Source organism: Ictalurus punctatus, chromosome 14 (genome assembly GCF_001660625.3).
Source record: "Ictalurus punctatus breed USDA103 chromosome 14, Coco_2.0, whole genome shotgun sequence".
In the NCBI taxonomy this organism is placed as follows: domain Eukaryota; kingdom Metazoa; phylum Chordata; class Actinopteri; order Siluriformes; family Ictaluridae; genus Ictalurus; species Ictalurus punctatus.
Genome location: NC_030429.2, coordinates 11,458,867 through 11,486,629, shown reverse-complemented (window position 1 = coordinate 11,486,629; position 27,763 = coordinate 11,458,867). Strand labels below are relative to the sequence as shown.

Below are 27,763 nucleotides of genomic sequence, written 5' to 3'. Positions count from 1 at the left end.
CATCTATGACACAATGTTTACACTGTAGAAAATATTCTAACTATTTCCTACTCATTTCCTTTTCCTCCCCTCTGCATAGAAAGAAAAAACTTTGTGTTTCCAGCTCTTTGGGTTCACAAACTTTAGAAAAGTGATGTCATGTCTTGCAAATGATTGGGCTTTTACTGATTGCAGGTTTGTAATGGAATGGTAATAAATTAAAACGAGGACTGAAAAAAGCTCTTGATGTGTGTAAAAGTTATAAGATATAAATAAATCCAAGAAAAATGACCGTAAAGAAAAATTGACATGTCTATTGCTTTCCAATTAAGTATACCAAGCTTTATTTTTGCGCAGCAATTTAGTAGAAATATTGTGGACATTGTCAATTTTTACACATCCCTATTGATTTATTTTAATAATAATAATAATAATAATAATAATAATAATAATAATAATAATAATAATAATAATAATAATAATTTAAACAGCATCTTTCCAGAGCTCAAGGACACTTTACAGTAGCAATACAATAATAAATAAACAATGAAAAATCATGGACAAACACCAAATGTGAAAAACAATGAACAATCAAACACAAATAATGAAAAATACAGTACAGATGGTACAGTCACTAAGAGAAAAATGCATAGCAACACATTAGGACAAATAACACTGACAAAACGTTTTAAGTTGAAATTTGAACTCGGAGATGGATGTGATGCTGCGAAGAGTCAGAGAGAGTGAATTCCAGATCTTGGGTGCTACAACACTGAATAATAATAATAATAATAATAATAATAATAATAATAATAATAATAATAATAATAATAATAATAAATAATAAAATAATAAAAGTAGACATCAGCAAGCAAATGCTAGTTTAAAAAAGTATGTCTTGAGTTGAGCTTTAAAAATGTCAAAGGTCTGAGATTCCCTAAGTTCATTAGTTCATAGTTCATAGTCCAGTGTTCATAGGAAGAGAGTTCCAAAGGGAAGGAGTAGAGACAGAAAAAGCCCCGTCACCCATAGATTTTAAGCGGGTTTGTGGAACAATTAACAGATTACACTGTGAGGAACACAGTCTGAGATTTGGGGTGTAAGGGATTAACAAAGCAGATAAATAATGAGGAGCCTTTGTATGTCAGCATCATCGAGACGGAACCTGACCAGGAGCCAGTGCAAGGCCTCCAAAACAGGAATAATATGATTGCATGTCCTGGTCCCAGTCAGGATCCTGGCGCCAGAGTTTTATACATATTGGAGTTTATTGAGTGTGGATTTAGAAACTCCAGCTAAAAGGGCATTACAGTAATCTATCCAAGTGACAACGAATGAGTTTATCAGTTTTTCAGCTACAGAGAAGTTTAGCAAGATAGACCTACCACCCATATTTTGCCATATGCAAATGATTTAATAACATATTTTCCACTTAAAATATATGTAAGCACAATGTTTGTTTCATAGAAATGTGCTGTGACAGCATACATAATAATAGAATTTCTAAATCTTGTAATTGTCTAAATAATTATTAAAATTTTCATAAATCTCAGGAGTCCACGAGAACAAAATTGCCCATGCTCTCTGGGTTGGATGGATGCATACTCTCACTCCCTTGTCGATCACAGTGACAAAAGCCAATCATGGGCATCTGTGAACTCATGTATGAGGAAGAGGGCAGATACTGCTTTCCTCCAAGTGTGTTACTCTTCTGTGTGATGGAGCATGCACAGCAGTTTGAAAATATCCAGGTGGCTTACTTAGCATGTCTCAGAGGAAGCATGTGTTAGCCATCATCCTCTTCATTTGGTGGCTCTCATATGATAGGGAAAGCTGACTAATGAGTGAAAACTGGCAGGTGACCATATTTTTGAAAAAAAAAAGGGGGGGGGGACAAAATTGTTCATAATCTTCTCAGAATCATTTAATGTTTGTCTGCATAATCAAGTATTCAAACAGCATACAAGGTTGTTAACAATCCTAGCCAACTTATTGTTGCAACAAGATGGGATGTTTTTGTTCCAAAACCTTGATGTTCTACAAATGGCATAAATCCATTGCGGTGATGAAAAACTGTAAACTGTAAAAACTGTTTTGAAGGAACAGATACACTATCCAGCTTGCAACCCCTCCTCTCTCCATGGATTACAGTTTTCCATTGTTGCCTCAAAGTTGCCCACAATGCCTATAGTGAGTACACATATTGAGGTCAACACTCCTGGGTCAAATTAGTGTGAGCCATTAACTTTCACAATATTCCAGCACTCATAGACTCTGGGACCTATGAGAAACATGTGTCTGGCCTGTTCCTTCCAGATGCTGACCACAGAATGCCAGTCTCAGCTCTGAGTCAAGGCAAAGAATGGGCAACCCCATGAAAGTCCACTACCCCACACTCATCATTATGGCAGCCCGCACTAAGCAGGTGTTATTATTGGTCAAGGACTCACTTAAGCACCCTGTTATTCTGGGTCTACCATAGTTGTGGAAACATAAACCCAAAATCTTCTGGATCAAGGTTGTTTCCAGGTCTGGTGTCTGTAATTCCCATGAGTTCATGGAGATACCTAACACTGTCTGAATCACCACTATTTTGTTGGCCTGTCATGATTTGGCAGAGATCTTTGATAGAGCAACAGGTTGCTATCTTGTTCTCTATGCTAATTACCTCCTGCCGAGTGCTACTCCTTGTTTTTTTATCAGGTGTACTCCCTGTCTATTAGGAATATCAAACCAATACAAGAGCACATTTAGGAGACACTACAGCATGGATTCAAGTGTTCTGATAACAGAATGATTTCCTGTCATTCTCTAAACAAACTGCCCATAAACTACTACTTATCCATCCATTATTGCCTGCCATTCTACCTTTTTCTGTTCCTTAAAAAATTCAATTCTGTTTTAAGGTAAGATACAACTTAACAGAGTACACTGGAGTCATACACCACACTTAACATGCTATTTTTTTTACCTTGTAAAGTTCTCCAAGCATGTGCCTTGTCATCTCTGAACTTACACGAGTAACACACAATTTGAATATGTAATAAAATTTTATTTATCTCAGGGAGTACATACTAACTAGGAAATAAAAACAACGTCTGGACATATGTACATCAATATAAAACAAAAATCAGGAAACTTCAATTATTTTATCTACTGACATTACACTTTAACTCCACCACGGTTTGAGGACACACTCTGATAGCATATAATCTGCTGGTTTAAGAAGTTGACAAGAAACAAAAAAAAGAGCCCTAAGACAACAAAAGCTTGGGATGAATTCTAAAGCCTTGTCTTGCACTCCTCCTCCTGTCTCACCCCCACACCTCTTTACAGAATCATTTCTCAGAATAATTAATTCAAAGTTGCTATTGATGACAAAGAATGTTACACAAAAGCATCGAAGCATCTGTATAGAAAGTAGGCCTAGCGGCTCAATCAAAGACCCAGGACCAATGAGAGGATTAATTAGTCTTTCCTCATCTGCTCTTGTTCTCATGTTTTCTGTTTTCCTCCTTTATCTTGATATTTCCTCCCTCTAACCCCCTCCCTCTTCACTTGTTTCCAGCTGCCTGGATTGTGTGTGTCAGTGACTGAAAAGAGGAAAAAGGTCAAAGGTGGCTTATTTAGGAAACTCAAAACTGCAAATGTCTTCAAAGCATCCTCTGCATTTAAAGGGGAAAAACAGAGGCTTAGAGGACCCACCTCAGACTTTGCCCTCTGTGAAGCAGACCCACTGATGTCACAGGTCACATTCCATCGCTGAACTGAGCCTGCCCTCTGTACGATAGCAGGTTGCTGAATAATCTAGTGAGAGTGAACAGCACGGTCTGAAAAGAGTGCACTTCAAGTTTCACATTCTGGAGCCAAAATACATTTAAAATCTGGAAGCTGATGAGTTATTTTCTCCTTTATTGGTTTGATTGGTACAAAACAGTATTATTTTTGCTTAAATGTTCCGGACATGACATGCTTGCCAACAGATAAAATTTATGAAAATGGATTATGACTTCCTGAAACAGGGGTCTTTTACTGAGGAAAAACAGGACAACAAGGGGAGCAAGTTACAAGTATAACCACGTAGGTGTTGGGTCAAGTCTGGGCGCTTCCTGGAATAGCCAGATCATTCTGGAATTCAAAAGCCACATAAAAGGGAATTTTACTCTCCTGCCCCTTAAATTTGCCACTCTGCACAGCTCCTAAATGCTAATAGAAAAAAAGCACATGATGTGTTTCTTTAAAACTTTAGGGAAGTAATGAAAATGAAGTGAAAGAAACAGACAAGCTGGAGAAAGGTCAGCCAACAGATCACAAATGTCAAAAACACTCAGAAACACAAAAGCAGAACTCTGGAAATAAATGCACAAAAAAACAATAAAAGAAGAAGAAAAACAAGGAAAATTAATAAATACATTTCTAAATAATGTTTGGATAGAAAAGGGGTAAAAAGTAAGCATTGTTATGATTATATATCTATATAGTGGCTATGTCATGCTAAAGCACATCATAATAAAGCAAATGTTTTGCATTTGTGGATGTATGACCTGGAGCTTATTCAATTCGATGAATAGTTGAACAGCTTCATGAAAACCCCATGCTGAAGAAACATGCATGTGTGTATTTGTATTTGTGGTGTTGTGTAATTTACAGCAGCAGTCAGGAGATTTATACCCACACAGACCACAACCTTGATCATGTTTTGTTTGGCACCTGTTCAACTCCATTTGCACACGACACACTATTAATAAAACAAGGATTCCAGATTCTCTTTTTGTTTTCCCTGATCTTCTCAGTTACTCTCACAACATGTTTTTAAATTGTCAATAACTATGAGGATGTGTGGACAACACTCTGAATTCCTGATTCTGAAATGGTGCCTATAGTAAGCATTACTGGCACTTTGGGTATTAAGGAATGCAGAGCAGAACAGTTTAAGAGAGTGAAAACAAAAACAAATCACACTTATCTGCATTTTTCTGGGAAGGAAAACAAGAGAATAGGATGGTGGTGTTAGGAATAATCACAAACGTTTTTCTTCTTGACCTCAGTGTATTGTTCTCAGAAATGGCTTTACTTTTAAAAGATGTGATTGATTTGATTCTTTGCGGTTGTTACGTAATACTTAAAACCAAACTGAATTAAAATGTTAATTATATTATACACATTCATGTTTGTGAAAGAGTAATTTGGGGGTTTTAAGAATTTGGTAAGTTCAGGAGCCCCAAGGGGGCCATGAAGGTGTTTGTGTGCTTGTTTGTTTTTTACTCTGATAGAAATCACAATGCATAATCACACATTTTTATTATATTTATTATTGGGTTCTTATAACTATTAGTTTGTTTGACTGGTCACTTAAATTGAATGGCTTTAACCCAAACCTCAACAACTTAAAAACAAGTAGGTCTATAAATAATGTCAACTTAAACCTAATGTGCTTTGTCAGTATAAGGTTCAGAAATAGAAACTTCTATGGCTCTAATAACTTGCCAATATAGTCTTGCACAGATTTTAAAAAAAAAAAAAAAAATGTTAATCAAATCCATTTAAAGGGGGTCCTTGCAATTTATTTTACAGTTAAAGTGATCTCGGAGTACAAAGAATTTGATCATGTCTGCTTTAAGAGATTAAACTCTCGATATTAAGTCTAAAAATGTATTTCTTTTGATGGTATTTTTAACGAGATTACAGTTTTGTTTATATACGAACTTGAGCACAAAATATTCCAGCTCCTCCAATTAAATCTAGTGTTTCTTAAACCTGGGTCATCTTTTTACTGTAAGCTACTATTTTCCTCCATTGTTCTCTTAATTGTTCTCTTATCTCCAGGGCCAAAGACATGCCATGCAGAAGGAAAGAGCCACAGGAAATGACTGGTGTGATTGTGCTTGAACTTTTCCTTAGAATGTTCTGTGAAATGTAATGACTATAGTATACTAAGAGCTTATGTATGGAGATGAACAACTTTAAGCTGTCTAAGTTTCCTTCGTATGCAGTGCTATCTAGGAAAGTGTTGGCCAACTTATACCAACACAAATAACATGGCTTGTGTTATGTGCAGACGAGTAAACGTTCACTTAAGACCTAAAATTACACACCATACTCATGGCACACACGCACAGTCTGTCTGGTGCGTAGGACATAATGCATGTTTACCTGCACAGAAAAGCCAGGCACATCTAAGAGTTATTGAATTACTAACATAATGACTGCCTTTGGGCACTGAAAGCTCTCTGATCCCCCAGAGGAGATTTTCTAAAAGCTAATATGAGGGGAAAATAAGATGTTTTATACCATGCTATGAGAATACATTATTGGCTTACTTGACGTTAAAGTGTGAGCATCTTTCGCCCTTTCCAAAAAAAAAAAAAAAAAAAAAACCTCTATTATGAACAAATCTGAGCATGCAGGGTTCACCACATCTTACCACAGGTAACACATCACCTGACTGTGAAGTGAAATTACTATCTATTTAATTTACAATGTTACAACACCAGTCCTCCTTATGCCTCATATTTACATCAGCTAAATGTTATGCAGTATTTAATGTATGACTTCAGACATTAACCACTTGAGAACTTAGTATCAGATTCAGAGCATGCAGCTGTGAGCTGTTATGTTTTCCAAGGTTTAAATGTAACACAGAAAACTTTCCGAACATTTCACCACTTTACACATTTAATGATGACCATGGTGTGAAAACAGCATGATCTGCTATTTTACATCAGCACTAACCTTTTAGGGAAATGGAAAAGTTTTGGAGAGGAAAAGAGGACTGAAGAGTTACTGAAGTCAGAGCAAAGCAGGCTTTCTCCCACTTTCATTGCATTACGTATAGTCAAACATATAGTTAATGAAATGTAAAAAATATATCCTTTTGTTTAATTATTCATACTTTGTTTAAATTCAAATAAAAAAAAAATGTCTGTCACCTAGTGAAAATGTGTGGTCATTGTATTCCTTAATAGTTAGATTTGTCCATTACATACACACACACACACGCGCGCGCGCGCGCACGCACACACACCACTGCCACCCATCATTAGCTACAAAGTCTTGTGTGTGGCTGACAAACAGAAAAGACATTGTCACTCATAATGTGCAAGTGCACAGGCTGGCGCTGTTTAGAAGCATTTCTGGACACCGTCCCACCTGCATTAGTGAAGCATTCAAATGAAACTGACAGACTTTTTCTGAAAAGACATTACAAAGAGAATTTAAAGGACACATCTATTCTCTCAGCCTCAACACACAATTTTTTTAGGGCAGCAATGTAACATGTACATGCAACATCTTTTATGTCATTTTGTCCCAAATATTTGATGGGATATCTGTGTGTGTATGTTTGTGAGAGCCTGTATGTTGGACTGTGTGGTTGCGGATTTCGACCTGGTGTTTTAAAGTAATTTGATAATTGTTGTTTTGTCTCTGTGTGGGAGAAGAAGGCAAGTGCACTGCCTTCTGAACAAAACCTTCGATCAAATACTAGTATAACGGCTATTAACCCAATGTTGTGACCATTATCATACTTGCCTAAATAAAAACAAATCCTCATACAATACAATAAAGACTTGGGTTTGTGGTATACAATTGTCCAGATGCTAAGATAATGAGGAAATGAAACCTCAGACACATAGCACTTTGAAAAGTGATGTGTATGAGGCCTTGTGTAAGACCTTTTGCTGCAAAGGGGCACGGAGTGCATCAGCAGCTTGTTTAGCAAATACACACATTTCTTACCATTTGTTTCTGGAATGTTTGGATCTTTCACATTTAACAAACTGAAAATTTTAATTACATGAAAAGAATGCATAACTACTGGCATCAAGTCATAAAAAGTGATTGTAAGCAAGGTATTATTTTTAAAGCAAGATACAATAAACTATGCCAGATATTATGAACAGTGCACTGGTGTAATTGTACTGGTGAAGGAAAACTTTCAATTGTGTTCATATTTTATCATCAGAAAACATGTAATTATCAAAACATAACATGGTTAAGCTATGAAAAGGTCAATTACACCAGAATACGTTGTGGTTTTAGAGGAAATGCTAATGAGAATAGTTTTGCTTACTGGATTATAAACTTCAGCTTATACTCAGTGTCTAAACATGTTGTAATAACACTATATCTATTTTTTCCTCTCACTCTTTTCTGTAAGTAGGAATACAGCCATGCTTTTTTGGGAAGTTCATTTTTTCATTATTCATCTGTAATGCTTTGCATGTGTTACCTATTACAATGGACATCCATTACTATGACTTTATACAGTGTAGCATGACACAGATTTCCACTTGTTGGTCTGTGTACATGGATGGAGAAACAAAAAGGCACTTTTTTGCTGTACTTTCATAACAAAATGAGTGCAATGACTTGTGCAGACTGACAGGTTATCAGCACAGCACACGGATGCCAGGTGCAGAAATGGAGAGGTTACACTCCTGAAGCCCATCAGCACATTTTCCTATCATCTTGATGCCCTTCACTGAAAAGGAGGAATGTGCTACTCAATACTGTTAATCTGATCTGACAGATTAGTACACACTCACACAATAGGTAGCTAAATGTCTTGCAATCAAGATGTCAAGATGAATATAGACTCAAATTCCAAGAAACATAATATTGCCTGAAAATGTAGAAACACCTCTGTGAAAACAAATCTCTGTTTGAAGGACACTGGTCACTGTGGCTGAGCAGATGGAGGTTTAGACAAGTTATGTTTAATATTTAATGGAAACTGGAACTTATTATTTAGAATTACATTTCACAATCTGGTGTCTTTGCTTTACTGTGAGTCACATATCTAACATGATTAGAATGAAACATTATCCTACAAAGAGAGCAAAAATTCAATTCAATTCAATTCAGTTTTATTAGTATAGCTTTGTAACAGTGGACATTGTCCCAAAGCAGTTTTACAGAAATATATAAATTCAAGATATAGATTTTAAATGTATGAATTTATCCTTAATGAGCAAGCCAGAGGAGAGAATGGCAAGGAAAAACTCCCTGAGACGCTATGAGGAAGAAACCTTGAGAGGAACCCATCCTCATCTGGGTAACACTGGATAGTGTGATTATCAGTAAGTAAATCCCTTCTATAAATGTGCTAATACTACAAGGTCAAATTGTGCAATTGTGTAACTAGGAAAATTCATTAGTTTTACAGTCTGTTTTGTTGAACTTCTCCACTGTTCACTGATGGAGACAAGTGCGGAGCTCTTTGTAGTAATTGTCCTCCTCCGTAATCACAATGATCTTTAGGTTGCACCATGTGGGGCCATCCTCAACAGCAGCATCATGTGACTTCCAATTGATGAGAACTCCAACCAGAAGTAGTGCATCAGGATGGATCAGGCAGGTCCGGAGAGTAGAAGGGGTCAGGATCACTGGCATCTCAGGAGTATCATGTGTAGCTCAACAGAAAGAGAGAAGAAGAGAGAGGGAGAGATTATTAGGTATGCTTATTGTCCCATAATGGTTAAGGACAATGAACTTTGCGTGAATTCAAGCAGGGACTCCGGCAAGACTAGCTGACAGCATAACTAAAAGGGAGAGCCAAAAGGTAACACAGACATGAGGGCGCCCTGGGACATAAGACAGACAGCCACTCCACCGTCAATAAACCTGGGAGAATGTGTGGTGGGGGGAGGGGGGGCGACAGCATCCACACATCCCAGTTTACCACAACACTCTTTGCCTGTGAGCCCTCTAGAGCTGATGCTTTACCTAAGAAAAAAACTATTCCCAAAAAGCTTGACTAAACAAATATGTTTTCAGCCTGGACGTAAATACTGAGACTGTGTCTGAGACTGTGTCTGAGTCCTGAACACTAATTGGAAGGCTGTTCCATAACTGTGGGGCTTTGTGAAAGAAAGCTCCTGCTGTAGCTTTTACTATTCAAGGCGTGTCAGATCATAAAAGACCAAAAGTTCACTCAGGTACTGTGGTGTGAGACCATTCAGTGCTTTATAGGTCAATAGTTGTATTTTATAATCAATGCAAAATTTTAGTGGGAGTCAATGAAGTGCGGATAACATCGGGGTGATGTGGTCATATTTCTGGTTCTTGTAAGGACTCTTACAGCTGCATTCTGGACTAATTGGAGGTTGTTTATGCACCTACAACATCCAGAACAACATCCAGACAGTAAGGCATTTCAGTAATCCAACCTACAGGTGAAGAAAGCAATTAATTTCTCTGCAAAAAAAGATGCTAATTAATGTTATCTATAAAACTGATCAATGGTGCAATTCCTATATTGCGTTAATGATTTCTAAATTGTGTTTTAAACAATTTAAATGGGGCGCACGGTGGCTTAGTGGTTAGCACATTTGCCTCACACCTCCAGGGCTGGGGGTTTGATTCCCACCGTGGCCCTGTGTGTGCGGAGTTTGCATGTTCTCCCCGTGCTGCGGGGGGGTACTCCAGTTTCCTCCCCCAGTTCAAAGACATGCATGGTAGGCTGATTGGCGTGTCCAAAGTGTCCGTAGTGGGTAATGGGTGTGTGAATATGCATGTGATTGTGCCCTGTGATGGATTGGCCCCCTGTCCAGTGTGTACCCTGCCTTGTGCCCGATGCTCCCTGGGATAGGCTCCAGGATTCCCCGTGACCCTGAAAAGGATTAAGCGGTATAGAAGGATGCATAATTTAAATAAAAAAGTTTTTAAGTTAAAATATTCATTTTATTTTAGCTAATTTAAGCATATTTAATTTAAAGGCTTAATATTTTTCTTTTGCGGTTTAGAAAAAAAACTCATTCTGATTTTAGGTGTTTAACTATTTTCACATTTAAGTTCTCTATGCTTGTACAGTATATAATATTAAAGGGGAGCCATGGTGGCTTAGTGGTCAGCATGTTTGCCTCGAGGGGGGAATATACCCTGGACAGGATGCCAGTCTATCACATGTAAATGCCATACTAAATTGTAATATTAAAATAAAAGTTGTGTATTCTTATCATTTCATTGTGTAGCCAGTATGCCCCAAGTCTGTATGTATGACTGTATGTGTGCATTTAAATCTAGATCTAGAAAAAAAAAAACCCACAAAGATATGCATGAATTTTTTTTACAGTATGCTTGTGTTTATCCATCTAGTTTGATGCTCTGTTGGTGGCATAAAAGCCACAGACACCAGAGACTGGGTGAAGAACTCTCTCTCTCTCTCTCTCTCTCTCTCTCTCTCTCTCTCACACACACACACACACACACACACACACACGTTTGAATTACTTATGCTTGGTTGGATGCACGGGATGCACTGAATGCCCAGCCAGCTTTTGAAAGTGGATTGTCAATGGTACACCAGGCCGGAGAGGCTAAAGCCAGTCTCCTTGGATAAAGCCCTGCTCGTATATCCCTTGCCAAGTATCGCTGCTTCTAATTGCTCCAGTGTCAATAGAGGCAAAAGGGGGTCAAATCATAAGTATGATGTGACCGGTACAACCTGTTCTAGATTTTTGTTCTAGCATCATTTTTGTTTTTCCATTTTGTTCAGGAAATAAAGCTAAATAAGATGTTTTGTGGTCATTCTCTTTTAACCAAAGTGCCTCCTTTCATAATGAAATCGGTTTCATTCTACATCCTCTATCGTGCCATGTTTGCCAGAGCCAGACGCTGTATAAAGATGAGATTGTATTTCTCCAGTGCACCACAAAGTGATCTAATTGTCAGTTCCCAATCAACCAGTATCTCTGGGGAGGGCCTCCTAATTATGTAACCATAGTTTCTGACTTGTAAACAATAAATTACACTCTTTATATTTTTCATACAGGAGAATTTTTTTTATTGGAAATGTATTTGTAGTGATATATAATTTCAGAGTTGATGTGAACTTGCATGTCACCTCCAATTGAGTTGTTTGTTTTGATTTTGTAGGGGTAAAATAAATAAATAACTCTGTTGTATTTAGTTAGTACTTTGGTAAAGTTGTCTAGTTTATGTTAAAGTTGTGTGACCTATATACAGTGAGGGAAAAAAGTATTTGATCCCCTGCTGATTTTGTACGTTTGCCCACTGACAAAGAAATGATCAATCTATAATTTTAATGGTAGATTTATTTGAACAGTGAGAGACAGAATAACAAAAAAAAAATCCAGAAAAACGCATGTCAAAAATTTTATAAATTAATTTGCATTTTAATGAGGGAAATAAGTATTTGACCCCCTCTCAATCAGAAAGATTTCTGGCTCCCAGGTGTCTTTTATACAGGTAACGAGCTGAGATTAGGAGCACACTCTTAAAGGGAGTGCTCCTAATATCAGTTTGTTACCTGTATAAAAGACACCTGTCCACAGAAGCAATCAATCAATCAGATTCCAAACTCTCCACCATGGCCAAGACCAAAGAGCTCTCCAAGGATGTCAGGGACAAGACTGTAGACCTACACAAGTCTGGAATGGGCTACAAGACCATTGCCAAGCAGCTTGGTGAGAAGGGGACAACAGTTGGTGCGATTATTCGCAAATGGAAGAAGCACAAAAGAACTGTCAATCTCCTTCAGCCTGGGGCTCCATGCAAGATCTCACCTCGTGGAGTTGCATTGATCATGAGAACAGTGAGGAATCAGCCCAGAACTACACGGGAGGATCTTGTCAATGATCTCAAGGCAGCTGGGACCATAGTCACCAAGAAAACAATTGGTAACACACTACGCCGTGAAGGACTGAAATCCTGCAGCGCGCGCAAGGTCCGCTGCTCAAGAAAGCACATATACATGCCCGTCTGAAGTTTGCCAATGAACATCTGAATGATTCAGAGGACAACTGGGTGAAAGTGTTGAGGTCAGATGAGACCAAAATGGAGCTCTTTGGCATCAACTCAACTCGCCGTGTTTGGAGGAGGAGGAATGCTGCCTATGACCCCTGGAACACCATCCCCACCGTCAAACATGGAGGTGGAAACATTATGCTTTGGGGGTGTTTCTCTGCCAAGGGGACAGGACAACTTCACCGCATCAAAGGGACGATGGACGGGGCCATGTACCGTCAAATCTTGGGTGAAAACCTCCTTCCCTCAGACAGGGCATTGAAAATGGCTCGTGGATGGATATTCCAGCATGACAATGACCCAAAACACAGGGCCAAGGCAACAAAGGAGTGGCTCAAGAAGAAGCACATTAAGGTCCTGGAGTGGCCCAGCCAGTCTCCAGACCTAAATCCCATAGAAAATCTGTGGAGGGAGCTGAAGGTTCGAGTTGCCAAACGTCAGCCTCGAAACCTTAATGATTTGGAGAAGATCTGCAAAGAGGAGTGGGACAGAATCCCTCCTGAGATGTGTGCAAACCTGGTGGCCAACTACAAGAAACGTCTGACCTCTGTGATTGCCAACAAGGGTTTTTAAACCAAGTACTAAGTCATGTTTTGCAGAGGGGTCAAATACTTATTTCCCTCATTAAAATGCAAATCAATTTATAACATTTTTGACATGTGTTTTTCTGGATTTTTTTGTTGTTATTCTGTCTCTCACTGTTCAAATAAATCTATCATTAAAGTTATAGACGGATCATTTCTTGGTCAGTGGGCAAACGTACAAAATCAGCAGGGGATCAAATACTTTTTTCCCCCACTGTAATGAAGAACAAATCAGACAAAATAAGGTTGATGTCAGGAAAATACCAATTGCTCTGTGCTAGGAGGGGGGTCTACAGCAGATGCAACACACACACACACATACACACACACACACACAAGAACATAGAGCCCCATGTTTTTAAAAGGCACGTTAACCAGAACCTGATCTGGTAAGCTTTACACCAAATAAAACTCAAACATCTGGTATAATTTCTAAGGAACGCATGTGTATATACAACCCGAATTCCAAAAAAGTTGGGACACTGAAAAATGTTAGTAAACGTCAATAAAAACAGAATATGATGATTTACAAATCTCATAAACACATATGTTATTCACAATAGAACATAGAAAACAAATCTATCAAATCAAATGTTTAAACTGAAGAAAATGTACCATTTTAAGAAAAAAATAAGGTAATTTTTAATACGATGGCAGCAACACATCTTTTAAAAAATTTGGGACAGGGCAACAAAAGGCTGGAAAAGGAAGTGTTACTAAAAAGAAACAGCTGGAGGTTATTTGGTAACAGGTCAGTAACATGATTGGGTATAAAAAGAGTATCTTAGAGAGGCAGAGACTTTCAGAAATAAAGAAGAACAGAGGTTCACCAATCAAAAAATTGTGTCTACAATTTGTGGAACAATTTCAGAATAATATTCCTCAAGGTAAAATTGTGAAGACTATGAATATCTCATCATCTACAGTACATAATATCATCGATACTTGTTTCTGAGAATCTGGAGAAATCTCTGTGCACAAGGGACAAGGGTGAAAAACAATACTGCATGCCCATGATCTTCAGGCCCTCAGGCGGCACTGCATTAAAAACAGGCATGATTCTGTAATGGAAATCACTGCATGGGCTCAGAAACACCTCCAGAACTCATTGTCTGTGAACACAGTTCGCCGTGCCATCCTCAAATGCTGGTTAAATCTCTATCATGTAAAGAAGAATCCATATGTGAACATGATCCAGAAACGCAGCCATCTTCTCTGGGCCAAAGCTCATTTAAAATGGACTGACGCAAAGTGGAAAACTGTTCTGTGGTCAGACGAATCGAAATTTTAAATTTGTTTCGGAAACCATGGACGCTGAGTCCTCTAAACTAAAGAGGACTAAAGAGGAGAGGGACCATCCGGCTTTTTATCAGTGCTAAGTTCAAAAACCTGCATCTCTGATGGTATGGGGTGCATTAGTGCCTGTGGAATCTGGAAAAGCATCATCAGTGGTGAAAGGTATATGCAGGTTTTACAGCAACATCTGCTTCCATCCAGATTCCATCCCATCTTTACTTCTGAGAGACTCTGCATCTCTAAGATACTTTTTTATACCCAATCATCTTACTGACCTGTTCCCAATTAACCTAATTAGTCAAAAATGTTCCTCCAGCTGTTTCTTTTTAGTAACACTTACTTTTCCAGCCTTTTGTTGCCCTGTCTCAACTTTTTTGAGATGTATTGCAGCCATCAAATTTAAAATTACCTTATTTTTTTCCTTAAAATGGTACATTTCTTCAGTTTAAACATTTTATATGTTATCTATGTTCTATTGTGAATAACATATGGGTTCATGAGATTTGCAAATAATTGCATTCTGTTTTTATTTACATTTATTTACATTTTACACAGCATCCCAACTTTTTTGGAATTGGGGTTGTACAATTTTATAAAGTTTGCAATTTGAAGAAAGTATATGTATTCTTATTTGAACCTCTGAAACTCATACACTCTAAAAAACAGTGGGTTAGAAACAACCCAAATTGGGTTATCTTTAGCCTAACGGCTAAGTAAATATAGGACAGAACACATTTTGGGCTAAACTAACCCATCAAGTTGGGTTGTTACGTTTAACCCAGCAAATGGGTTGCAAAGGATGGTTACAATAGACTACGGTATCTGGTGTAACAGTATTCCAAGTAATCTTGGGTCTACCAAAAGAGAACAGGAATGCATACACCAAAATGCACACATATACAAATGTCTTCATAAGCAAAATGTATTTCATAAAATGTTTTCTTTATTGATAGTAAAAATGAAAGTACATGAAATGTGCATTTTGGACGTTCTAGCGTGCAGAGGTTAAGTCAATAAACGTACACACAGGCTGATCGGGCTACTGATACTAGTATGTTTGCATGGACAGGAAAAAGATCCCTCCATATTCCATGCAGATTATGTTTTACCTTCATGTTCACATAGAAATCTGTTCAAAAAAAGAGTGGATGCAGTCCTCACAGGAAGTAGGAAAATAATAATAATAATAATAATAATAATAATAATAATAATAATAATAATAATAATTGCACTGTTTAATTAAACAACTGATAAGGATACATAGACAGGAAGGAATGTATGTATGTTAATTTATCAGGTTATGATATTACATGATGTTCAATGGATTCAATAGCATTACTGGCTCATTTTACTCCATCCCAAAGTGTGGTGAACATTTTATAAAGAAAATTGTTTGTTAATTATTCATAGTTCCAAATCAACACATTCTGACTCAATTCTGTCTTTCATAAACTTTTGTTTTCTACCTGAGTTTTAAACCTGCCTTAAAGATGGTTTATTAAGGTAGCCCTTTAACAATGATTGAAGATTTTTTTTTTTTTTTTTTTTTTTTTTTATATTATTGTCACAAGAAAGAAGTAACCAGTCCTACCAAAAGCCAGATGTATGGTATGGAGAAAGAGAAGGGAAGTGGGTCCCTTGTGAGTGGCCACTGTTATGTTGGATAAGCATCACCTCAGTGCCCTTCAGTGAACACCAAGCGGATGAGCACTTCAGCTGTCACTGGCTAACTGCATTAATAGAAACTGCCCTTTACACACATCTGTGACTAAGATTCACGCAGTTACAGATTGGTGTCAAAGAACATTACATCGCCATCCAGACACTGGCTTCTAAACACCACTCAAAGCTGATATATGTAGTGGTCATTTAACACCTATACCTATGCTGAATATATATTTATACTTGAATGATACTCAAAAATGGCAATAATGACAACATCACCATTTCCTTTAGAACAAAACTGCTTCAATTATTGTCACTGCATATGAAACAATTGTAATAAGTCAAGCATGAGTACTTTTTAATAAAAGAAATCCATTTGGCAGACCAAAAAGCCATGTGAGAGAAACTAGACGTGAAGAAATGCAGAGTCTTCCGAGTATGTGCCTATTTTTGTGACAACATGCCTAAGCAGTCCAGGGTACTTCTGCCGTTTAAATATTAATTTAAAAATAGCTGAAATAGCTCAGTGGCAAACCAAAAGGTGAAAGGAATATTTTTGGTACAAAGCATCTACAAAAAAGCAGTACAAGTATAATGGGAAAAGGAGAGCATATAAAATAAATTCCATCAGTTGAGCATCAGTGCTATGTATATTACTGTATTTGGACCAATTTTCATATATATATATTTTTTATAACAAAATAAATAATGCCTTTATACAGTGCCCATATTTGTACTTAAACAAACAAACAAAAAGCTTGGCGGCTCATTATGCAAGATACAGCTCAGACTAAAAGAATATAACATGACGTCCCTGGAAACTAATTTCATATATATATATATATATATATATATATATATATGTATGTTTATTTATTCATTTATTTATTTTAATATTTATATATTCAAGTATCTGTTTTCAGGCAAAAGCATGTGAATACTACTGATACAATTTAATAATAAATGTTAGTTGAAATTATTGCGTATTTATTCCCTTTGAAATGATATTTATGCCTTTCTTCAGAACTGTAAAATAACATCTCAAAAAAAAGTAAATGAATGGGGGAAAAAAAAGTCTATTTTGCATCAACAGGAACGTCACGGTACCAGAGACTGAACAGGTTTTGATTTACCTTTTTTTAAACATCTTCTTGAAAAGAAAACAGAAGATTTCAAAAAACATCCCACTTATTCCAAGTCCCTTTACTCCCACTTCCTGCAGTGCAAGGCCAGGGCTATGTGCAGTCCAGGCCTGAGCGTCACCCTTTCAGTGTCCTCACGTACGGCTCCTTCAACTGAGTGCAGTGAGAACTGAAGCATGGGGGGCACGGCGCGACTGTTGCACATTTTGATACCAGACACGTCCATACACAGTGGCACCCCCTTCACACATTGCCACAGCCGATATGCTCATTTTATCTCTTTGTAAGTCACACTTTCCTTAAAACGGAAAGCTTAATAATTATTTGAGAACAAAAAAACGTGCTTTTCAAACCTCCTTTCCTTTGAGTCCATTCACAACGCTAGCACCATGACATTTTTTTGAGCTACACGTTCGTTATCCGTAAAAAAATAGTGCCTTTATTTACTCAACAAGAACTTTGACGTAATCCGTGGCAATGTGCAATTTGCAGACACTTTTCTCCTTTTTTTGTTTGTGATTAGAAGGTGCTGGAACAGGAATCTAATTTTTACAAAACAATTCCTTACAGTGTGGATGTCCCTTTATAGTGAACGGTGCAAAGTGACTAATAAAGATAAGGATTAACTGAGAAGATATACTTCTGCCTTGGGAGAATGTTCTCGAATGTTTGTTGATCGTGCTAGCAGTTCTTCATGTTCTGATGTCCTCCAAAACAACTGTCCTTGACTCTTGCAAGCCATGTATCTCTTTCATCATATATGCTTCCTTTGCTCCTCTTAATTATTTTTAGCATCCACCTGAATTTCAGTCACCCAAACTGTAATCTTCCATCCTTATTTCATTCTCGTTTGTCCGTGTTAATGAACGAAACAGCAAGAGTAAGGACTGGAAGAATGCGAACGTATGTGTGAGGGAGGGAGGCAGGATGTAGAGGACCACCACAGAAATGACGCCAGATACAAAGCTCTGATCCCCTACTCTTTTAACTCTGTGCAAACTCTCCTGTCTTCAGTTGTGGCTGACTTAGTGTTCTGTGGGATGCCATAAAGGAGGGAGTTTGCTGGGAAGTGTGATAAGACGCTTGTGGACATTGGCCTGTTCCCGGCCCTTTTTCTTTTCTGCCTGTGGCCTGAACTTCCTCGATCGCAGGATAGCTGGGATGCCTCTCCGTAGTCTCTGGGCCGCGTTCTGTTGCCAGACTCCATATTTGGAATATTTTATAGTCACATGCTTTCTTGGGACATCCTGGAGAGAGAAAAAAAATCATCTCGATCATGACAGTGTTTCTTATTGCGTGTACATCAACATTTCAACAAATTAAAGTTGTTTAAAAAGGCACCACTGCTCCTGAGCAAGATCAGATAGTAATCAAGAAATCTGTCTAAATGCTTCTCTTCCCCAGTAGACAAGGAAAACCACATAGTTAGTATGAGTCAGCTTAAACTACTACTCTAGGATAAACTTTCAAACCCGTCACAGAACAAACACATTAAATAAAAGACTGGGCTCCAGTGTGACATTAGATGAACCTTTGTCACTCAGAGTTATGTTGGTTTTAATTGTATCATATCAAACTGTATTTCCTTTAAAAAAAAAAAAAAAAAAAAAAAAAAAAAAAAAACTCTTGTATGGAGTCACTGCTTCTGAGGTAAACAAGCTCCCTGAAGAACCCTTCAGGTGACCTCTATTTCAGATCTAGTATCATTTTCCACTTTGTCAGCTCTTTTGAAGGAACACATGCTTACAGTTTCTGTACAAACACATTGTTATAGATGCTGAGTGTGATAGAACAGAACTGTTGTTTCCCACAGTGGCTTACATACTTGTTTTAATGCTGGCATCACAGGTATGACCTGAAGGGAAGTGGCTGAGACGTCCCTCTCTGACTTGGCTGGCTTGGCACAGTACTGTTCCAACAGTGCAAGATCACAACTCCTAAAACAACACTCTTCCACAATGCCACGGTTCTGAGAACGTCGGTTATTCGACCTGCTTATTGGCCTACCTGTGGACACAAACAATTTAGATATATTAGATGTCAAAATAAAAGGCTATATCTAATCTAAATGCTTAATAATGCAATTAATGTTCAACGAAAGCATGTGACAGTTCTCTCACACACAGTGTAACAATCAAAATTAAAGACAGAGGTAGGAGGCAGACAAAGAACTCTGTTTGATCTTCTGCTTGTCCAAGTTAATCTTGTTAGGATGTCTAATTGAGCCATTTGAAATTCCTCTCTGCGAATACATAAACATCCATGACAGTTACACATAAGCACTGAAGGAAGGCTTAGGGGCAACACACAATCCAGTTGAAGGCCAGAATCCTGTTGTGATGAGTAAGTATTAAAAATGCTGGATATCTTTTGACCTTGTATTTTGCTATCTCAGCAAACAGAGCAAAACAGATAAAGAGTGAGCACAAAAGGTGATGGGGGCAAGATGGATTAGGAAAAACCAACATTAAAGAGAGGGAAGTGACACGTGACAAAAGAAGAGCAGGAAATCTGATAAGGTGTACTCTCAATAATTAGTTTCCGTCTTCTAGCATTCCAAAGGGATAATAGATAGTAGGACAGGATACATGACTGAGGGAAAGTGGTACTGGACGAAAGGGAAGAAACTGTCCTGGCCTAAATTGGATAATGATCTCTTTGGGCAATTGCGCTTCTGTGGCCAAAAGAGAACACAAAGGTCTGTTTTGTCAACGCGTGTGGGAGAAAAACGAGTGTTTGACTTTTTAAAGCAGAGAAACATGAAAGAAAAATCCTCTCTCCCTCTCTCTCTCTCTCTCTCTCTATATATATATATATATATATATATATATATATATATATATATATATATGTATGTGTGTGTGTGTGTGTGTGTGCATGTGTATATATATATATATATATATATATATATATATATATATATATATATATATATATATATATATATATATATATATATATAGTGTGTATTTATAGGCTATACAGCCCACAATTTGTCTACATCAGTTATATTATTAGTCTGACATCAAAGCATGTATTTATACTCCACCCACTCCCACCTCTACTAGCAACATGTAGCCTGGGAACATTGCTGGAGAGGTGAACGGAATGTCACTTGGGTGCTGTTACTTTCTCTCTCGGAATGCGCGAGTAAACAGACACGCCATTGTGGGCCACTTAACAGTGCGCGTCCCTTTCATATGCAATCAGAGATATGGAGCAGAGAATGCGCCCAGTCAGCAAGTGCGCGCTCAGCGTCGCCAACTTGGCCTCCTCATCCAATATGGCTGTTTTATTTTAATAATGACATCAGGCGTGCAGTTGACATAGTTTAGTTACTGTTTCGAATCTGGTGGGGGTTCACATTGTGATTTTGAAACAAACGCTTACTTTCATCTCAATCCTGAAACCCTGCGCGCGCAAGCATACCTGCAAGCACAGTTTACCCACCAAGACGCGCTCACGCGCCCGCCCCCAAACACACAAAGTTAGAACTTTCGAGTTTGGATAAGAAACAAAGGCATGCTGAAGTACTTACTGAAGTAGAAGCCTCTGTCCTCGCACACGAACTGCAGCGCATCTACCAGCTCTCCGCCGCACAGCGTCTCTGCTGCAGTGATTTCAAACACGCAGAAGGATAAAACAAGCGCGCACACGAGCATCTGACTGGACGAGCACAGCTTTCGGCCCTGCGGAGAAAATGCAAAGCGTAGTCATAAACCAGCCCGGAATGAGACCATTTTTACAGCGTTTTAAACCTGTAACTTCAGCTTTTTTCACATCCAAAACTCTTAACCCTTTTGGAAAAAAGTAGTTCGGAATACAACCATGCATAACTTTGCACCACCTGTCATTAATCCTTACATTTTATTTTTTACATTTTATTATTTTTATATATATATGTTTCTTTATTCCATCGTATTCAGTGACTGACACACACACACACACACACACACACACACACACACACACACACACACACACACAAAACATATCACAAAAGCACTACCTCCTCCATGATGCTTAGGCTGATAAAGGAAGGACTGCTTGTGTTGGCCGAAAACCTGTTTTTATCTCCCAGTATCTTGCACAACTCTTCATAAGTTGCTAACTACTCAATAACTCAAGTTGTCTGTCCAGACTCAGCAGACAACTGTCCTTGCCTTTACCAAATAACGCCCCCTAGTGCTGATCAGCTTTGCCTGTTAATGCACGATATTTTGGTCAAGAGACGCACCAACAGCACTAATAACACTAAGCACACAACACAACTTACATAACCAGGCGAAACGTTATTATTATTAAGCCTGTGTGAAGTGTTGGCATCATTAGGCTATATCAACACATGATATTAGAATTCCGCAATGGTTGTAACGGCCCCCTTCTTGAATATATCCTCCTACACAGCTGCCTGAGTTGCATCAGTAAAAGTACAGCTTGTTAGTTCCAGCCAGTAAAAAGAAAAAAAAAGTTGATCAAATGTCCTTATTACCTTATTTATGCCACTGTCCGTCCTGTAGCAGCTGTGGCAAACAGAATGGTAACTGAGGTTGTGTTCTTGCTCCATGTCAGTGTTTCAAAAAGCAGAAACAAAAATAGGAATAATAATAATAATAAAAGAAGAAGAAGAAATCGTCGTATTTGGTAGGAAAAATAAAACCAGGTAGTTTTCCCAGATGGTGCTGTAGAGATGTGTGTGTGCATGTGTGTGTGCGTGTGTGTGTGTGTGTGTGCGTGACGCTGTCCCCAAATCCAGGCGACAGGCAAAAAGTTCTCAGAGTGAAGTATTATATAGCAAGGCCCGCCCTCTGGCCCGTCTTTCCCCGCCCACCGCATCCTTCCACGCCGGCGACCTTATTGCGCAAACGCGAACAGAGGAGCACGAGCTCGGGGCTCGGCGGCTGGCGCGCGGCTTCGCATGCTGTCATTTCCTCCGCTGTCTACCTGTCTTATTGATCCTTGAGTATATAGTGCCTGTTATACGCTGCTAATTCACTTACGGCCTGAGTGCTGCGCTGAGAGGGGATATTGGGGAATTAGCAGGATCTGAACTGAACTCGAATTGGTGTGATTGAATTACGTTATACCTGGAAATGTCATCCATCAGCAGGCAAAGTAATTACAGCCATTACTCGACGCGGCCAGTTTGTGGGAATGGTTCAGTCTGAAATAATAGCTGCCCTCTCAATGCTGTATATTTCCTGTGAATGCTAGATGCATCAAATTCACACTGAGTGTGGGAGCCAGAGTTAAGGCTGAAGTCTGCACTACACTCTTAAACATAACGGTGCCAGAAAAAGGATTTTACTGAGGAACCGTTTTCTATTTTGATGCATGTGATGGTACCATAAAGAAACTTCCCACCATAAATATTTACATAATATAGACTGATTATTCAGTTTTTATAGCACATAAACCTTCTGTATTTTGTTTATTAGTATACTGTATGTGTATTAATTGGTTCTGAACAACACACAGTGAGTGCATTAAATGTTTCATTCATATAATAGGCCTATAATAATTCCAATAATAATAATAATAATAATAATAATAATAATAATAATAATACAGCCCCAATTCCAAACAAGCTGGGACGGTGTGTAAAATGTAAATAAAAACAGAATGCAATTATTTGCAAATCTCATAAACACATATGTTATTCACAATAGAACATAGAAAACATATCAAATGTTTAAACTGAGGAAATGTACCATTTTAAGGAAAAAAATACTGTGTTTTTTAATTTGATGGCCGCAGCACGTCTCACAAAAGTTGGGAGGGGGCAACAAAAGGCTGGAAAAGAAAGTGTTACTTAAAAGAAACAGCAGAACATTTTGCAACTAGTTAGGTTAATTGGCAACATGTCAGTAAGATGATTGGGTATAAAAAAGAGTATCTTAAAGAAGCAGAGTCTCTCAGAAGTAAAGATGGGATGGAATCTGGATGGAAGCAGATGTTGCTGTAAAACCTGTATATACCTTTCACCACTGATGATGCTTTTCCAGATTCCACAGGCACTAATGCACCCCATACCACCAGAGATGCAGGCTTTTGAACTGAGCGCTGATAAAAAGCCGGATGGTCCCTCTCCTCTTTAGTCCTCTTTAGTTTTGAGGTTTCCAAAAAGAGTTTAAAATTTCAATTCGTCTGACCACAGAACAGTTTTTCACTTTGCCTCAGTCCATTTTAAATGAACTTTGGCCCAGAGAAGACAGCGGCGTTTCTGGGTCACGTTCACGTAAGGCTTCTTCTTTGCATGATAGAGATTTAACCAGCATTTGTGGATGGCACGGCGAACTGTGTTCACAGACAATGAGTTCTGGAGGTGTTTCTGAGCCCATGCAGTGATTTCCATTACAGAATCATGTCTGTTTTTAATGCAGTGCTGCCTGAGGACCAATTAACCTCTAGTGGTTTCTTTTTAGCAACATTTACTTTTCCAGCCTTTTGTTGCCCCTGCCCCAACTTTTTGAGATGTGTTGCAGCCATCAAATTCAAAATTGCCTTATTTTTTCCTTAACATTTCCTCAGTTTAAACATTTGTTATGTTTTCTATGTTCTATATTTATATTTTAAATATAATATATAAAATATCATTTGAAATATTTATATTTCATCCCAACTTTTTTGGATTTGGGGTTGTAATAATAATAATAATAATAATAATAATAATAATTATTATTATTATTATTATTATTGTTGTTGTTGTTGTTGTTGTTGTTGTTGTTGTTATATTCACAAACTGCAAACAAAAGATAGCTTTTTCAATTTTGTTGTTGAAAGAACATCAGAAAAGGAAATATTAAGAAAAATAATCATCAAAATAAATATTTAAGATACAAATATAAGGTAACAGTCACATTACTTTTCAAATACTCTTATTTTTTTAGAAGTCAGATTCCAGCTTATTCATCATCTTTACCCCTCCCTTTTAACATGTTACAAAGAAAGAAAACACAATCCAGGTAAATACATTAACTGAACTTTGGAAGATCGAAACACTACAGAATTGTATACACAGACATGCAGACATGTGGCTTTTAACAACTGTTAATGGTAGGCGCCTGTCGAATATTGATCAATAAAGTGTTTCACATTTTTGGTGCGTAGTTTCTCCTGCCTTTTTTTGCATCTCATTTTTGGATCATGTAGCAAACCAGTATACATTAAATACATACAGTATATTAAGTATATTGTTGTGTTTAACATCTTGCTGTAGGAATACACTGGCTACAATTGGCAGACTGGTTCATGTGATAGTCTGCTTTATCACATTAACACCTTAAACTCCCAGGAACTGTTAGCAGGTCTAGATTCACACTCTTGTAACTACATACCTTTCTTATCAATTCAAAAAGAATTCATAATAGTTTTTGAATAGTATGCTTTAATAATAAAAACTTCTTGATCGTCTGTTTCTGTGTGCTGATGCTCAATTAATTTCTCAAACAGTCTAATAGAAAATATGTAGCTTTCTTTTGATAAGCCATGATTGCATGTAACCCTGTACTGACTGAACTTGGTTTCACAATTTATGGGCTATTTATGTATGATCATACATTGCACAAGTATTTAGCTCATGTGGCATCAGTCATCCATACATCACACAAGTGCAGCTTAATAGAAATCATATTATTTACATTTTTATTTTAATGCTATTTTAATGCAGTAGCTATAGGACAAAGGTGCAAATATTGAGAGATGTCCAAAGAGCACAAAGGAGAACAGCGTCCCTACTGGAGCTCAGTAACATTGCTACACCTGAAGAGTAGTCCTTCTGTCATAAATTATCAATGAGCTGAGTTACTGGAAGCCCCATTAAGAGGGCATTAAAGCTCTTTGCTCTCATATCATTTAACGGTTGTGTTAAACAGGAAGTCCTGTAGGTCTGAAGGATAATATCATAAATCATTCACTGCCCCATTCATTGAGCTGCACTTGAGCATCATTCATTTTAGCCACATTGATCCTTCTTTTAGCTTTGCAAGACAATGAAAGGCACCACACAAACCCCACATCTTCCTCTAAACACAACGAAAATGCAAGTTTTAGGTCTAAAAAGCACGTGTGGCTCAAGGGTGAAGAATGCAGTCAGTCGATAATGATGTAAAGACATCTTTAATATAATCTTAGATTATTGAAAGTACTCATTAGTGGCAAAACACAGTTCTGCATTTTTATTTTATTTTAAAGAAGTGATTTACCCATGATATTCTAACACTTCTTTGGATTTCTTAGTAGAACAGAGTTCTACCCTCTATTTAAAAGTATAGCAAATTTGGAGGAAAATCTATTTTACGAAAATGTAAGTATGCTGCCATCTGGTGGCTACAGTGTGGAAATGAAATTAAATGAAATTAAATTAAATGAAAATAAAATATCTTTAGTACAAAGTAGTTTACATGGAAAATATTAAAAGATAAGCAAATACTAAATATCAAATGCAAATGCTAAAGCAGTTTAATGAAATAATCTTTCATTATCACTACTACATACAGATGCTTCACTACTACATTTATTGAAATCACTGTAAATCCATAAAATAAAATAAAATAAAAACCCAGTAACTACATATAGGACAGAATAAAGAAGCAGATTTTAAAAATACCCTAGAGACCATGCAGACGGTGTTTGAATTAGCAGTGATTTGCAGACATACAGTAAATGGTGAAATTGAATATATTATATCATCAGGAGGCCTATATATCCTTTCTAAATGTAATTAAGATTAATTAAAAAGATAGATATATGGAGCACAGAAATTGATGTTGATCAACTGAATCCATTGTTAATTCAGCACTTTGAAAAAAACAGGCAGTGAATCAAACCTGTTTCATGGACCCTGTTTATAACTCAGTCATTCACATTTATCATTCATTAAGTTTTAATAGACTGAATATTTGTTAAAGTGTGTCATTCTACAAGGAAGAAAACTACTTTTGTCTGCATTCACAAAATAAGTGTAAATGAAGTAAAGGGGAAGTGCAAACTCTGCACGCATTTCTGATATCTGATTCTGATGTTTTCTTTTACTGAGATCATCAAAATTCAGTCAGTCACAGTAGGTTAAAGGAAAACATCACCTAAAAAATATTACGTACAGTCATGTGAAAAAATAAGTACACCCCATGGGAATTGTTGGCTTTTTTGACAGTTGCAAGACTTACTACCAGATCCTGTGATTAAATTTTGGGGTTCCTGGAGACTTCTTTTTGGATCAGATGGTCTGCTCTTGGGCTGAATTTGCCAGGACGGCCAGTCCTGGACAAATTGGTAATTGTTTAAAATCTGCGCCATTTATAGATGATTTTTACAATGATGTTCAGTAGGAGAAAAAAATGACAACAATCTCAACTATGAGGGTTAATTGTCAGATTTTGCCTAAAAACAAACGAGCAAGAGCGTTTTTCCCTCACCATGTTTACTCTCATATTAATGAGAATTTCAACCTAGAAGTAGTGGAAACAGCAAACATTGGACTCAAAGTTATACAACACAGTTGCACTGAGTTACAGCAAAGACTTAGCTCCGCTAGTTAACAAGTAGTGGCGTAGATGGTGGTATTAGCATGAAAGCTGGAGCTTTGAATCCTGAACTGCTTGAGCAGAGTGTACAGATGTGGATGTGAGAGAGCTGGGCAGAATGAATAACTTTCCTATTAATTTATGAAACCATCACCAATTAACTGTTAAGTGGTAATAGACCAATGTGTTGATAAAAGAACTAAAAATGTAAACTCATTACAATTTCACTATAAAATAAATCTTGGACAGCACTGAATATCATATTATTTATCAAGCTTAATTTGCAAGTCATTCAGGGTATATATTTTTGACCTTTAACAGTAATAGTATGTCACACCAAATTCTGAATATGTGAGCACTGCTTCTCACATTATAGCAACAGATCTGTCAGGCATTTATAAACAGAAAAAATATAATAACTTCTACATTTAAACATAAAAATAATGCAATTATTTCATCTAGGAATATTCATATCAATCAGACCTGTGTACTTCACCTGCAGAGATGTGCACAAGTAGAAAATGCTCCAGGATGCCCAGTAAGAGGGGTGCTTTGTAATCGGTGATACTGTGTAATAAATGTGTGGTATGATGACAGATGTAATAATAATAATAATAATAATAATAATAATAATAATAATAATATCTTTAGTGTATATATAGTAATATATAGTACATATAGTATATAATAATAGTGTCAGAGATCCTCAATATGAGTCCATAATACATGTATATTATAGCATTTGATCAGAGTTACTCATTTATATGCTGTAGTAAAAGAACAATAAGACACCTGTGGTCAGCCA

At 37.3% G+C, this 27,763-nt stretch overlaps 1 protein-coding gene across 1 annotated transcript; it reads right to left on the bottom strand.

Annotated features, from left to right (window-relative positions):
• Positions 1 to 17,714: 17,714 nt before the first annotated feature.
• igf2b (insulin-like growth factor 2b) lies at positions 17,715 to 22,190 on the bottom strand. The gene is given in 4 exon segments (NM_001200199.2): positions 17,715 to 18,681; positions 19,260 to 19,441; positions 20,973 to 21,123; positions 21,927 to 22,190. Coding segments are annotated over 4 exon segments (630 nt in total). The 5' UTR covers positions 22,002 to 22,190; the 3' UTR covers positions 17,715 to 18,459.
• Between the last annotated feature and the right edge of the window lie 5,573 nt (positions 22,191 to 27,763).